The 15,938-nt window shown below is 42.3% G+C and overlaps 1 protein-coding gene across 1 annotated transcript in view; it reads right to left on the reverse strand.

Moving 5' to 3' along the window:
* The window catches only part of LOC139406431 (dual specificity protein phosphatase 8-like), an 89,236-nt gene that overhangs the window by 59,595 nt on the left and 13,703 nt on the right, over positions 1 to 15,938 (reverse strand). Inside the window, exon 2 of the mRNA XM_071149001.1 lies at positions 915 to 1,053. Within this exon, the coding sequence (XP_071005102.1) occupies positions 915 to 1,053 (139 nt within the window). The remainder of the gene's footprint in view (positions 1 to 914; positions 1,054 to 15,938) is intronic.

A 15,938-nucleotide genomic window follows, 5' to 3' on the forward strand; every position in this document is an offset into this window, starting at 1 on the left:
TGTGTGTGTGTGTGTGTGTGTGTGTGTGTGTGTGTGTGTGTGTGTGTGAATATGTGTGTGTGTGTGTGTGTGTGTGTGAATATGTGTGTGTGTGTGTGAATATGTGTGAATCTTACTATGCTTTTGGAGATTTGCAGGGGTAGGAAACATCTTTACACAAACACATACACACACTGTCTCTCTCCCAATCCTGAGTGAGGGAGATTATTGCGTGTGTGTGTGAGCATCTGTGTGCTTACTGCCACTGTCTCTCTGCAGCGCTGCAGTCCTAGATAGATACTGAGAAGGTATTAAGTCTCAGATTAATACCCGCGTCAGGCCTCCTTTCTAACTCTGAGGGTGCTTACCAGCCAAAAGGAAAAAGATATTAAGCATGGTAAATAAGACTGGCTGATTTGAGAAACAGGTATTCATATTTGAATTTAAGCTTAAGCCTCAATTTCAAAGGGCTTGGAGAATGAAAGAGAGAGGGGTGGGGGACTCTTAGGAGAGGTTTGCAATGCAAAACTCATAGATGTTCACAATGACTATTTTCCTATTCCTTCCTTCCATCGACAGAGTGACCAATATGTCATATAATAAATAAATGCATTATTAACCATGTGCGAGTAGAACATATAATGAGTGAGTGAAAGAATGATGAACACGATTACAGATGATGCTCACTAGTGATACCTGCTGTCCAAACAGAAGCATGGCACACTGCACCATGCCTACTTGTTCAATGCAGGCCACATTGTTATTTACACACAGGAACTGACTTTGGATCAGCTGTGAAACACCATCTGCTTGTAAACACTGATTCCAGGATGGTGGTTCCCACGCACGCACGCACACACACACACACACACACACACACACACACACACACACACACACACACACACACACACACACACACAGCAAGTGCCTACCTGTGAGCAGGGAGACTCGATGGAAGGTGCCCTCCAGCTTGCCCAACAGGATGTGGACAAAACCATCTTTGGACAGTTGCCCCGCCTCTTTGGAACTCTGGTCGTACACCACCACTTCCTGTTTCCTGCCCATCTCAACCTGTAGAAACACCAGTGAGCAAGAAGATGTCAATGGAGGTTAGGGTTAGTATCATTCATTGCAAAAGGAATATGAAGTTGTCATAATCCATGAGTACAAAAAGTTGCACTGATAAAAACTGCTGTTTGTATTAAAACACACATTTATCTTCATTTTTAAATCTTATGATATAGAGGGGGTTGGGTGGGTGGTGCATGGGGTTACCGAAACAACATTTGGGAACATAGCAAAGTATTACACCATCTGGACAGAGTAAAAAAAAAATCTAAAGGGATTTTCACATTGATATCCAGGAAGCAATGCTGTAACAGTAAATAACGTCTAAATAATGAGGACATATTATCTGTTAAATACAAAACATTCCATCCAAATGCATGTGTGTAAATGGGCAGTTCAAGCACGTTCAATGCATCAGCATGCTGTAGAGGCTTTGTCACAATGTGTTTGTAAAAGAGGAAGAGATGCGAGCATGCGCCTGTGTTTGTCTATGCTGTGTGTGTGACACGCCAGTCAGGCTCCTTCTCCATGTTGTCAGGCAGGTTTTGGTCACATGACCAGCGCCTAGCCTATCGCATTGCAGCTCTAAAACACCACTGAAAGGGGGTTCTTTAACCCTTTTCTTCGTGTTGTTTTCATGCGCTCCCTCCGACCTTCAGATAGCATAAAGACTACACTATAGCTGCTGGGCAAAACAACACTTCCTCCAAGACCACTGTTCACTGCTGAGTGGCCCCCTTGTCTTTCTCTGTGAGCTTTACCATGCAGTGGGTCATGGTAGACACACAGGTCTATAGTGTGTATCAGAGAGTCTATTACTCTGCAATAGTGTGTGTTTGTGTGCATGCCTCAGTGTGTGTGTGTGTGTGTGTGTCAGTGTGTGTGTGTCTGTGTGTGTGTGTGTGTGTGTGTGTGTGTGTGTGTGTGTGTGTGTGTGTGTGTGTGTGTGTGTGTGTGTGTGTGTGTGTGTGTCAATGTGTGTTTGTGCTTCATGTTACACAGCAGCCGTACCAGAGTGTCTTGGCCGACAGATACAGAGGTGACTGATGCATGTTTTTCCTGACCCATCGGCATAGAATACTCCATGAAGAAAAAGTGAAAACATGTTTTTGAGTCAGCAAATGCCAGTGATGCAAAATGGATGAGTAATGGATGGATGAGTACAAAATAAATGAGTACAGAACGGAGGAGTACAGAATGGATGGATGAGTACAGAAAGGAGGAGTACAGAAAGGAGGAGTACAGAATGGATGGATGAGTACAAAATGGATGATGAGTACAAAATGGATGGATGAGTACAGAATGGATGATGAGTACAAAATGGATGGATGAGTACAGTATGTCGTGTCATGTTTCTAACACATCTACAACACCTGTAAAAGACTGTTGTTCCCCGTCTTTACTGTTGTGTGGTCAGTGACCATCTGAGAGGGGAGATAGCATCTCAACCTGACCACCTAGTCTGCGTTTAAACACAACCTCCAGTACAGCAGTCCACTGAACCCATCTGAGTCCACTGAACCCATCAGAGTCCACTGAACCCATCAGAGTCCACTGAACCCATCTGAGTTAACTGAACACATCTGAGTCCACTGACACCCATCTGAGTCCACTGAACCCATCAGAGTCCACTGAACCCATCAGAGTCCACTGAACCCATCAGAGTTAACTGAACCCATCAGAGTTAACTGAACCCATCAGAGTCCACTGAACCCATCTTAGTTAACTGAACACATCTGAGTCCACTGACACCATCTGAGTCCACTGACACCCATTCTGAGTCCACTGACACCCATCCTGAGTCCACTGACACCCATCTCAGTCTACTGATACCCATCTGAGTCCACCGAACTCATCTGAGTCCACTGAGCCCACCCGAGTCCGCTGAACCCACCCGAGTCCGCTGAACCCACCCGAGTCCACTGAACCCACCCAAGTCCACTGATACCCATCTGAGTCCACTGACACCCATCTGAGTCCGCTGATACCATCTGAGTCCACTGAACCAATCTGAGTCCACTGATACCATCTGAGTCAACTGAACCAATCTGAGTCCACTGATACCATCTGAGTCCACTGATACCCATCTGAGTCCACTGATACCATCTGAGTCCACTGATACCGATCTGAGTCCACTGATACCGATCTGAGTCCACTGATACCCATCTGAGTCCACTGATACCCATCTGAGTCCACTGATACCATCTGAGTCCACTGATACCCATCTGAGTCCACTGATACCGATCTGAGTCCACTGATACCAATCTGAGTCCACTGATACCGATCTGAGTCCACTGATACCGATCTGAGTCCACTGATACCCATCTGAGTCCACTGATACCCATCTGAGTCCACTGATACCCATCTGAGTCCACTGATACCCATCTGAGTCCACTGATACCATCTGAGTCCACTGATACCCATCTGAGTCCACTGATACCATCTGAGTCCACTGATACCATCTGGGTTCACTTGCTTTGGCAATGTTAACATATGTTTCCCATGAAAATAAAGCCCTTGAATTGAATTGAATTGAAGAGAGAGAGAGAGAGAGAGAGAGAGAGAGAGAGAGAGAGAGAGAGAGAGAGAGAGAGAGAGAGAGAGAGAGAGAGAGAGAGAGAGAGAGAGAGAGAGAGAGAGAGAGAGAGAGAGAGAGAGAGAGAGAGAAAGAGATAATGATTACTGCATTGTTAGAGGTCAATAACCTCTGGAGTTGACATACTGCAGCATATGAAAAGACTCAGTCCCTCCCCCTTCACCAGCCAGCAGGCAGCAGCACTACACTACCATACTGCTGTTTTTACCATTAACAATGCAGGTGTTGCATAGGTACAACGGAGAAAGATAAGAGAGGAGTGAGAGAGAGGCAGGGAGAGAGCGTGGGATGGGAGCGTGGGGTCCACTCACCAACCAAGAATTCACAAAATGGACAAACACCAAATTGAGACTGCATGCAGAATTCTGCAAAAATATCCTCTGTGTACAAAGTAAAACTCCAAATAATGCATGCAGAGCAGAATTAGGCTGATACCGGCTAATTATCAAAATCCAGAAAAGAGCCGTTAAATTCTACTACCCCCTAAAACAAAGCGATTCCCAAACCTTCCATAACAAACCCATCACCGACAGAGAAATTAACCTGGAGAAGAGCCCCCTAAGCAAGCTGGTCCTGGGGCTCTGTTCACAAACACAAACAGACCCCACAGAGTCCCAGGACAGCAACACAATTAGACCCAACCAAATCATGAGAAAACAAAAAGATAATTACTTGACACATTGGAAAGAATTTACAAAAATACAGAGCAAACTACTGCCCTAAAAAAAACAACTGCCCTAAACAGAAAGTACACAGTGGCAGAATACCTGACCACTGTGACTGACCCAAAATGAAGGAACTCTTTGACTATGTACAGACTCAGTGAGCATAGCTTTGCTATTGAGAAAAGCCGCCGAAAGGACACCTGGTTCTCAAGAGAAGACAGGCTATGTGCACACTGCCCACAAAATGAGGTGGAAACTGAGCTGCACTTCCTAACCTCCTGCTAAATGTTTGACCATAGAAACACATATTCCCTTCAGATTACACAGACCCACAAAGAATTCGAAAAACAAATCAAATGTTGATAAACTCCCATATCTACTGGGTGAAATACCACAGTGTGCCATCACAGCAGCAACCAGTAGAGAACAAACACCACTGTAAATACAACCCATTTTGCATTTGTATAGTTATAACACTGTGCATAGCCATAATATGACATTCCAAATGTCTCTATTCCTTTGAAACTTCTGTGAGTGTAATGTTTACTGTTCATTTTTTATTGTATATTTAACTTTAGTTTATTATCTATTTCACTTGCTTTGGCAATGTAAACATATGTTTCCCATGTCAATAAAGGCCTTTAAATTGAATTGAGGAGAGTGAGAGTGAGAGTGAGAGCGAGAGAGGGAGAGGGGGAGAGCGAGCAGAGAGATGGAGAGAGAAAGAGCGAGAGACAGAGAGATTGAGAGACAAACCAACCTGCACATGTCCTTCATGCCATTGTTATTGTTAATTGTATGGTTATTTTTACCCTTGATTATTATTGTTACTGATTGTCCCGTTGGCAATCTTGATTATTATTATTTTAATTACATTAATATTGTAAATGTCTCACTTAATCTCCAAAGCATGCTTTGGCAATATGTACGTTGTTACGTAATGCCAATACAGCAAATTGAAATGATGAGAGAGAGAGAGAGAGAGAGAGAGAGAGAGAGAGAGAGAGAGAGACAGAGACATACATAGAGAGAGAGAGAGAGACAGAAATAGAGAGACAGAAATAGAGAGACAGAGACAGAGAGAGAGAGAGAGAAATAGAGAGACAGTGACAGAGACAGAGAGAGAGAGAGACAGAAATAGAGAGACAGTGACAGAGACAGAGAGAGAGAGAGAGAGAGACAGAAATAGAGAGACAGTGACAGAGACAGAGAGAGAGAGAGAGAGAGACAGAAATAGAGAGACAGTGACAGAGACAGAGACAGAGAGAGACAGAAATAGAGAGACAGTGACAGAGACAGAGACAGAGACAGAGAGATGAAGTATCTCTGATCATTTGGACATTTTGTAAGTGTAATGTTTACTGTTCATTTTATATTGTTAATTTCACTTTTGTTTATTATCTATTTCACTTGTATATGTAAACATATGTTTCCCATACCATTAAAGCCCCTTAAATTGAAATTGAGAGAGAGCATCACAGCAGGATGTAAGTAGAGTCTCTTTTCTCTTACCTCCTCCACAGAAAGAGAAGAAGGGAGGGAGGGAGTGGGAGAGCGTTTTTCCCTCCGTTACTGGCCTGTGAGTCTAAGACCTCACACCCCCCCAGATCTGCCTCTCAGCGGGTGTTTTATCTGTGTACAATAACGAGAGGTCTGGCTTCAAATAGGACATTATGAGCAACAAACATGACACAGGCAGTAGGGAAAATGGCCCGCAGTGAGAGCATAAAATGTTCTAGGTCGAAACCTAATGATTTCAACTGCTGCTGCAGAGAAGACAGACACAGCATATATACCCGTGTTTAAAAACAAACACATGAACACTGACAGTGTTGAGTCTGTGACCCATGTAGACATGGGAACAGTGTTAAATTAACATACTGCTTAGTGTAAAGCCGTATTCAAATATTTCCCAGAGTGCCTTGCCTCGAGTAAATTGTAGAGTTACCACAAATGACTGTATTTGTTAGTGACAGAGACATTTTCGGTTATATGTACTTCACCAAGTGAGATCCTAAGTGAATATGGTATCATTCAAAAATAATCAACAAAATAAGCGTTATTTCGAGGGCCTACTTTTACCCTGATACAGGAGCCTGAAACTCATACACATCACTTTGAATCAAAACCACTACCATCATTATCATATTTCCCAGCAAACTATATTGCAGGTTTCTTTTTTTAAATTATTTGTGCATGATAGATTTTTAAATTTGAATCCCCTTATGCTACTCAAATATAAATGATAGAATGTTCTAAACGAATTAAATATGTTGCTTGGATTTATTGCCCCTGTTCCTGAAATGGTTGTTCCACTTTAGATACTTCAGGTAGTCCTGTAGCTTAGTCTGCCCAACCTTGGCAGTCATTTTGAATACAGGATGCAGGTGATGAAAACAATTCTAAACATGGATGAAGTGATACAGGGATCGGCACACTGCACAGCCATTTTTAAGCATTCCTCTGAGCTCTGCTATCAAATGTAACATCACAAGTACCCTGTAAGGTCATCCTTCATACCATTTGTTATAAGGCTTGCAAGTAGGTTTACAAAACTCCGAGATTATTCCAAAATCCTGGTTGAATTTCCTGCTTCCGTTCCAGTAAATTCCCAACCAGAATTTCTGGAAATCCTGGGAATTTTGCCAAAGTTAACAGAATTGTGCCACCCTACCCACAAGTCACATTTTGCTGGCTTGTAAAGTGATGTGTTAGAATCCAGACACCTTGAGATGTTTCCTTCAAATGCAACATGCACTCAGAATGAGTGTGCGGATTGGGACTACCCAGATAATCTGAACTGGAACAAACATTACAGTAATGGGTGCAAAAGAAATCTAACTAACTGATTGGATTCATTTAGAAAATGTATGTTATTTATCTTTGTGTAACATAAGGTTAATCAATCAATCAAAGTAAATGCACAAACAAAGATATTGAAACAAACAATTTAAAAAAAAATCTACCAGCAATCCAGCATGCTGGGAAATAAGATAATGATGGGTGTGATCATTCTCTGACAACTACTCTGTTGGAAATTCTTGCATTCAGCATGCCAATTGCACACTCCCTCAAAACGTGAGACAACAGTGGCAAGGTGTTGTGTGACACAACATTTCGGGGGCCTTTTATTGCCCTCAGCACAAGTTGCACCTGTGTAATGGTCATGCTGATTAACCAGCTTCTTGATATGCCACACCCGTCTGGTGGATGAATTGCCTTGGCAAAGGAGAAATGCTCACTAACAGGGATGTAAACAAGTTTGCTCACAATATTTGAGGGAAATAAGCTTGTTGTGCTTATGGAACATTTTTTATATCTTTTATTTCAGCTCATGAAACATGGGACCAACACTTTACATGTTGCGTTAATATTTTTGTTCAGACAAACAGTGCATTCATGGGTATGACGCTACAAGCTCGGCACACCTGTATTTGGGGAGTTTCTCCCATTCTTCTATGCAGATCCTCTTAAACTCTGGAACCTTCGCAGCAGTCTGAGGTCCTGAGCGCTCTGGAGCAGATTTTCATCAAGGATCTTTCTGTACTTTTCTACGTTCATCTTTCCCTCGATCCCGACTAGTCTCCCAGCCTGCTGCTGAAAAATATCCTCACAGCATGATGCTGCCACCACCATGCTTCACCGTAGGGATGGGGCCAGGTTTCCTCCAGACATGACGCTTTGCATTCAGGCCAAGTTAAATCTGATTTCATCAGACCAGAGAATCTTGTTTCTCATGGTCTGAGAGTCTTTAGGTGCCTTTTGGCAAACTCCAAGCGGGGTGTCATCGTCCTTTTACTGAGGAGTGGCTTCCGTCTGGTCACTCTACCATAAAGGCCTGATTGGTGGAGTTCTGCAGAGATGGCTGTCCTTCTGGAAGGTTCTCCCATCTCCACAGAGGAACTCTGGAGCATTGTCAGAGTGACCATCGGATTCTTGGTCACCTCACTGACCAAGGCCCTTCTCCCTCGATTACTCAGTTTGGCAGGGCGTCCAGTGGTTCCAACAAACTTCTTACATTTAAGAATGATGGAGGCCACTGTGTTCTTGGGAGCTTCAGTGCTGCAGACATTTTTTGGTTCACCTTCCAACAGGACAACGACCCTAAGCACACAGCCAAGACAACGCAGGACTGGTTTCGGGACAAGTCTCTGAATGTCCTCGAGTGGCCCAGCCAGAGCCCGGGCTTGAACCCGATCGAACATCTCTGGAGAGACCTGAAAATAGACGTGCAGCGACGCTCCCGATCCAACCTGACAGAGCTTGAGGGGATCTGTAGAGAAGAATGGGAGAAACTCACCAAATACAGGTGTGCTTTTAAAGTCATACCCAAGAATACTCGAGGCTGTAATCGCTGCCAAAGGTGCTTCAACAAAGTAGTAAAAGGTCTGAATACTTATGTAAATGTGATATTTCTGTTTTTTTTATACAGTTGCACAAATGTCTAAAAACCTGTTTTTGCTTTGTCATTATGTGGCATTATATGTAGATTGATGAGGAAAAAAAGATTTAATACATTTTAGAATAAGGCTGTAACGTAACAAAATGTGAAAAAAGTAAAGGGGTCTGAATACTTTCTGAATGCATCGTACACTGGAATTGCTTACCAAGATGACATTGAATGTTCCTGAGTGGACGAGTTACAGTTATGACTTAAATCAACTTGAAAATCAATGGCACGGCTTGAAAATGGCTGTATAGCAATGATCAACAACGAATTTGATAGAGCTGGAAGAATTAAACAAACAATAATGTTCAAATAGTGTACAATCCAGGTGTGGAAAGCGCTCAGAGATTTACCCAGAAAAACACTGCTTTAATCACTGCCTAAGGTGATTCTAACATGTATTGACATGGGTGTGAATACTTATATAAATAAGATATTTCTGTATTTAGTTTCAAAGAATTAACAAAAATGTCTAAAAACATATTTTCACTTTGTCATAATGAGGTATTGTGTGTTGTGTAGATGGGTGAGAGAAGAACATATTTAATCCATTTTGAATTCAGGCTGTAACACAACAAAATGTGGAAAAAGTCAAGGAGTATGAATACGTTCTGAAGGCTCTGTAGTTGCAGGTGAGTGCTGGTTCGAACCATCAAAGCTTTAGTCCATCAGCAGGATTTGAGACTGTACAAACAACCCCGTCAGTAAAGATAACACTCAATGGTGATATGATGTCATTGACTGGCACTGGCAGCTGGCACTGCTGTGTGTGTGTGTGTGTGTGTGTGTGTGTGTGTGTGTGTGTGTGTGTGTGTGTGTGTGTGTGTGTGTGTCTGTCTTCAGACGTGTTGGGGCAAAGGTCCCCTCTATCATTTGCTGTGAAAGGGTGTGGTAGCAATTTATAATACCTCCACATAATAAAGCATTTATAATGGATTAGTAAATAGTTTATTAATCATTTATTAATCATTACTCCCACATTTGTACATTTTTGTAACCTAGTAATTTACAAATTCCCTTACAAATATTAATTTGTTGCTGCAAACATCCTGTTAGTTAGTGACAAAACTAGATAGTGTGCCACAAAATATTGCCAGATTTTGCAAACGTTTGCCACTAGTGGTGAATCTACAGCAAACCTTTGGCAATAACAATATTTATTGCAACTATTGGCAAACATGCATAGTTAGCAATGTAATGTTTTATGGGATAGAGTGAAACACATTTTGTTGATACCAGTTTAATCTGTCAGCGCCACTGACTGACTGGCTAGCGCTTAGCTAGCTAACGTTAAGTATCATATTTTTGCACAATTCATGTGATAGATAGTTAGCTAACTAATGATTTGACTAAACACTTACACTACCGTTCAAAAGTTTGGGGTCACTTCGAAATGTCCTTGTTTTTGAAAGAAAATTTAAAAAATTGTCCATTAAAACAACATCAAATTGATCAGAAATACAGTGTAGACATTGTTAATGTTGTAAATGACTATTGTAGCTGGAAATGGCAGATTTTTTAATGGAATATCTAAACAGGTTTACAGAGGCCCATTATCAGCAACCATCACTCCTGTGTTCAAATGGCACATTGTGTTAGCTAATCTAAGTTTATAATTTTAAAAGGCTAATTGATCATTAGAAAACCCTTTCTAATTATGTTAGCACAGATGAAAACTGTTGTTCTGATTAAAGAAGCAATAAAACTGGCTATTTAGACTGGCTTTAGACTATTTGAGTATCTGGAGCATTAGCATTTGTGGATCAATTACAGGCTTAAAATGGCTAGAAACAAAGTACTTTCTTCTGAAACTCGTCAGTCTATTCTTGTTCTGAGAAATGAAGGCTATTCAATGCGAGAAATTGACAATAAACTGAAGATCTGGTACAACGCTGTGTACTACCCCCTTCACAGAACAGCACAAATGGGCTCTAACCAGAATAGAAAGAGGAGTGGGAGGCCCCGGAGCACAACTGAGCAAGAGGACAAGTACATTAGAGTGTATAGTTTGAGAAACAGATGCCTCACAAGTCCTCAACTGGCAGCTTCATTAAATAAACTCAGAAAAAAAAGAAACGTCCCTTTTTCAGGACCCTGTCTTTCAAAGATAATTCGTAAAAATGCAAATAACTTCACAGATCTTCATTGTAAAGGGTTTAAACACGGTTTCCCTATGCTTGTTCAATGAACCATAAACAATTAATGAAATTGAAACTGTGGAACGGTCGTTTAGACAGCTTACAGACGGTAGGCAATTAAGGTCACAGTTATGAAAATTAGGACAATAAAGAGGCCTTTCTACTGACTCTGAAAAACACCAAAGAAAGATGCCCAGGGTCCCTGCTCATCTGCGTGAACGTGCCTTAGGCATGCTGCAAGGAGGCATGAGGACTGCAGATGTGGCCAGGGCAATAAATTGCAATGTCCGTACTGTGAGACGCCTAAAACAGCACTACAGAGAGACAGGACGGACAGCTGATCGATCTCGCAGCGGCAGATCATATGTAACAACACCTGCACAGGATCGGTACATCTGAACATCACACCTGCGGGACAGGTACATGATGGCAACAACAACTGCTCGAGTTACACCAGAAACGCACAATCCCTCCATCAGTGCTCAGACTGTTCGCAATAGGCTGAGAGAGGCTGGACTGAGGGCTTGTGGTGTCTGCTGAGGCAGGTCCTCACCAGACATCACTGGCAATAACGTCGCCTATGGGCACAAACCCACCATCGCTGGACCAGACAGGACTGGAAAAAAGTGCTCTTCACTGACAAGTCTCGATTTTGTCTCACCGGGGGTGATGGTCGGATTTGCGTTTATCGTCGAAAGAATGAACATTACACCGAGGATTGTGCTCTGGAGCGGGATCGATTTGGAGGTGGAGGGTCCGTCATGGTCTGGGGCGGTGTGTCACAGCATCATCAGACTGAGCTTGTTGTCATTGCAGGTAATCTCTGCTGTGCGTTACAGGGACGACATCCTCCTCCATGACATCCTCCTCCATTCTCCATGTGGTACCCTTCCTGCAGGCTCATCCTGACATGACACTCCATCATGACAATGCCACAATGCCACCAGCCATACTGCTTGTTCTGTGCATGATTTCCGGCAAGACAGGAATGTCAGTGTTCTGCCAAGGCCAGCGAAGAGCCCGGATCTCAATCCCATTGAGCACGTCTGGGACCTGTTGCATCGAAGGGTGAGGGCTAGGGCCATTCTCCCCAGAAATGTCTGGGAACTTGCAGATGCCTTGGTGGAAGAGTGGGGTAACATCTCACAGCAAGAACTGTCAAATCTGGTGCAGTCCATGAGGAGGAGATGCACTGCAGTACTTAATGCAGCTGGTGGCCACACCAGATACTGTTACTTTTGATTTTGACACCCCCTTTGTTCAGGGACACATTATTCAATTTCTGTTAGTCACATGTCTCTGGAACTTGTTCAGTTTATGTCTCAGTTGCTGAATCTTGTTACGTTCATACAAATATTTACACATGTTAAGTTTGCTGAAAATAAACGCAGTTGACAGTGAGAGGACATTTCTTTTTTTGCTTATTTTAGTACCTGCAAAACACCAGTCTCAACATCAACAGTGAAGAGGAGATTCCGGGATGCAGCATAGTTGCAGAAGTTGGAGATTTTTTTTTCCCAGACTGGCCAATAAAAAGAAAAGATTAAGATGGGAAAAAGAACACAGACACTGGAGAGAGGAAGATTGGGAAAAAAGTGTTATGGACAGACAAATCTAAGTTTCAGGTGTTCGGATCACAAAGAAGAATATTCGTGAGACGCAGAAAAAATCTGACGCCATCTGTCAAGCATGGTGGAGGCAATGTGATGGTCTGGGGGTGCTTTGGTGGTGGTAAAGTGGGAGATTTGTACAGGGTAAAAGGAATCTTTAAGAAGGAAGGCTATCACTCCATTTTGCAACGCCGTGCCATACCCTGTGGACGGTGCTTAATTGGAGCCAATTTTCTCCTACAACAGGATAATGATCCAAAGCACAGCTCCAAACTATGCAATAACTATTTAGGGAAGAAGCAGTCAGCTGTTATTCCGTCTATAATGGAGTGGCCAGCACAGTCACCGGATCTCAACCCTATTGAGCTGTTGTGGGAGCAGCTTGACAGTATGGTACGTAAGAAGTGCCCATCGAGCCAATCCAACTTGTGGGAGGTGCTTCAGGAAGCATGGGGTGAAATCTCTTCAGATTACCTCAACAAATTGACAACTAGAATGCCAAAGGTCTACAAGGCTGTAATTGCTGCAAATTGAGGATTCTTTGACGAAAGCAAAGTTTGAAGGACACAATTATTATTTCAATTAAAAATCATTATTTATAACCTTGTCAGCTTCTTGACTATATTTCCTATTCATTTTGCAACTCATTTCATGTATATTTTCATGGAAACAAGTACATTTCTAAGTGACCCCAAACTTTTGAACAGTACTGAATATTTTTAGGTGATTATGTTCTTGTTGTTTAATACCAATATACATGTCAATATGCTAGTGTTACAATTCAGTAGTATGTTAGCTAGCACGTGGCGTTGGAAGAGGCTGTATTGGGAGAAGGATAATCACTCATATTACTTTTTTTTAGTGATAAATGATTGTATCATCTTCAAGATTGTTAAGGTAAGTAAATGCATGTATTATTCTCATAAATGTAGCCCATACATTCATTATTTGTAACAATTAGATCTTTCATTGCTTTAAACTAGTAGGTAGCTGATCTTGAGCTTATGTTGTTCGTTCTCTCTTTCTAGAAGCCATCAGTTACAATGCAGAAATACAGAGTGAGGCCTTCAATCAAACTGAGGTAAGAGTAATGCGTGTGCACCAGACAGGTCAACGCTTCTTGCATGCATGGCTTAAAGATTAAAGTTACACTCTAAAAAATGCTGGGTTATTAAAGTTGGGCTATGGGTATTTGACCCAGCCAGTGGGGTAATTATACCGCCACCTGTCGTCGGTGGAAGAAGTGGACCAAAGCAAAGTTTTGATTTATTATCAAAACTCTTGAACAAAACAACAAAGAGCAAAACGACAACGAACAGTTCTGTCAGGTGCAAAAACACAAAACAGAAAATAATCACCCACAAACACAGGTGGGAAAAGGCTGCCTAAGTATGATTCTCAATCAGAGACAACGATAGACAGCTGTCCCTGATTGAGAACCATACCCCGCCAAAACATAGAAATACAACACCTAGAAAAAAAGAACATAGAATGCCCACCCAAATCACACCCTGACCAAACCAAATAGAGACGTAAAAAGGCTCTCTAAGGTCAGGGCGTGACACCACCAGCACATTAAGTCCACCAGAATACATGCAAGTATTCCAGTTCTAGTGCGACTGACTGACTGACGAGTGGAAACAGGTGAAAGTTATTTCGACAGATTTTGGCTGACTGAAAACCATGAAAACATTAAGTAACAATTATTATGAATTATGAGTTTAATGGTCATTCAGGTTAAATAGGTTGTCCTATCACATTTTTTTTTAACATTTTGTAATTTCACCTTTATTTAACCAGGTAAGCTAGTTGAGAACAAGTTCTCATTTACAACTGCGACCTGGCCAAGATAAAGCAAAACAGTGTGACACAAACAACAACACAGAGTTACACATGGAATATACAAGCGTACAGTCAATAACACAATAGAAAAAAAGAAAGTCTATATACAGTGTGTGCAAATGGCGTGAGGAGGTAAGGCAATAAATAGGCCATAGTAGCAAGTAATTACAATTTAGCAAATTAACACTGGAGTGATAGTTGAGCAGATGGTGATATGCAAGTAGAAATAATGGTGTGCAAAAGAGGTAGATTGGGTGGGCTATTTACAGATGGGCTATGTACAGCTGCAGCGATCAGTTAGCTGCTCAGATAGTTGATGTTTAAAGTTGGTGAGGGAAAGATAAGTGTCCAGCTTCAGTGATTTTTGCAATTCGTTCCAGTCATTGGCAGCAGAGAACTGGAAGGAAAGGCAGCCAAAGGAGGTGTTGGCTTTGGGAGTGAGATATACCTGCTGACCAGTGAGATATACCTGCTGGAGCGCGTGCTACGGGTGGGTGTTGTTATCGTGACCAGTGAGCTCAGATAAGGTGGAGCTTTACCTAGCATAGACTTATAGATGACCTGGAGCCAGTGGGTCTGGCGATGCATATGTAGCGAAGCCCAGCCGGCTAAAGCATATATCGGCTTCGTATTTCAGAACAAAGCCTCCTTCACTCATGCCGCCAAACCCTCGTAAAACTGACTATCCTACCGATCCTCGACTTCGGCGATGTCATTTACAAAATAGCTTCCAATACTCTACTCAGCAAACTGGATGCAGTCTTTCACAGTGCCATCCGTTTTGTCACCAAAGTCCCTTATACCACCCACCACTGCGACCTGTATGCTTTAGCCGGCTGGGCTTCGCTACATATGCATCGCCAGACCCACTGGCTCCAGGTCATCTATAAGTCTATGCTAGGTAAAGCTCCACCTTATCTGAGCTCACTGGTCACGATAACAACACCCACCCGTAGCACGCGCTCCAGCAGGTATATCTCACTGGTCAGCAGGTATATCTCACTCCCAAAGCCAACACCTCCTTTGGCTGCCTTTCCTTCCAGTTCTCTGCTGCCAATGACTGGAACGAATTGCAAAAATCACTGAAGCTGGACACTTATCTTTCCCTCACCAACTTTAAACATCAACTATCTGAGCAGCTAACTGATCGCTGCAGCTGTACATAGCCCATCTGTAAATAGCCCACCCAATCTACCTCTTTTGCACACCATTATTTCTACTTGCATATCACCATCTGCTCATCTATCACTCCAGTGTTAATTTGCTAAATTGTAATTACTTGCTACTATGGCCTATTTATTGCCTTACCTCCTCACGCCATTTGCACACACTGTATATAGACTTTATTTTTCTTCTATTGTGTTATTGACTGTACGCTTGTATATTCCAGCTCTGTTAAAACCTCTCTGGGATAGGGGGCAGTATTTTCACGTCCGGATAAAAACCGTGCCCAAAGTCAACTGCCTGCTACTCAGGCTCAGAAGCTAGGATATGCATATTATTAGTATTTGGATAGACAACACTCTGATGTTTGTAAAACTGTTTGAATAATGTCTGTGAGTATAACAGAACTGATTTGGCAGGCAAAAC

This window comes from Oncorhynchus clarkii, chromosome 4 (genome assembly GCF_045791955.1).
Source record: "Oncorhynchus clarkii lewisi isolate Uvic-CL-2024 chromosome 4, UVic_Ocla_1.0, whole genome shotgun sequence".
Classification (NCBI taxonomy): domain Eukaryota; kingdom Metazoa; phylum Chordata; class Actinopteri; order Salmoniformes; family Salmonidae; genus Oncorhynchus; species Oncorhynchus clarkii.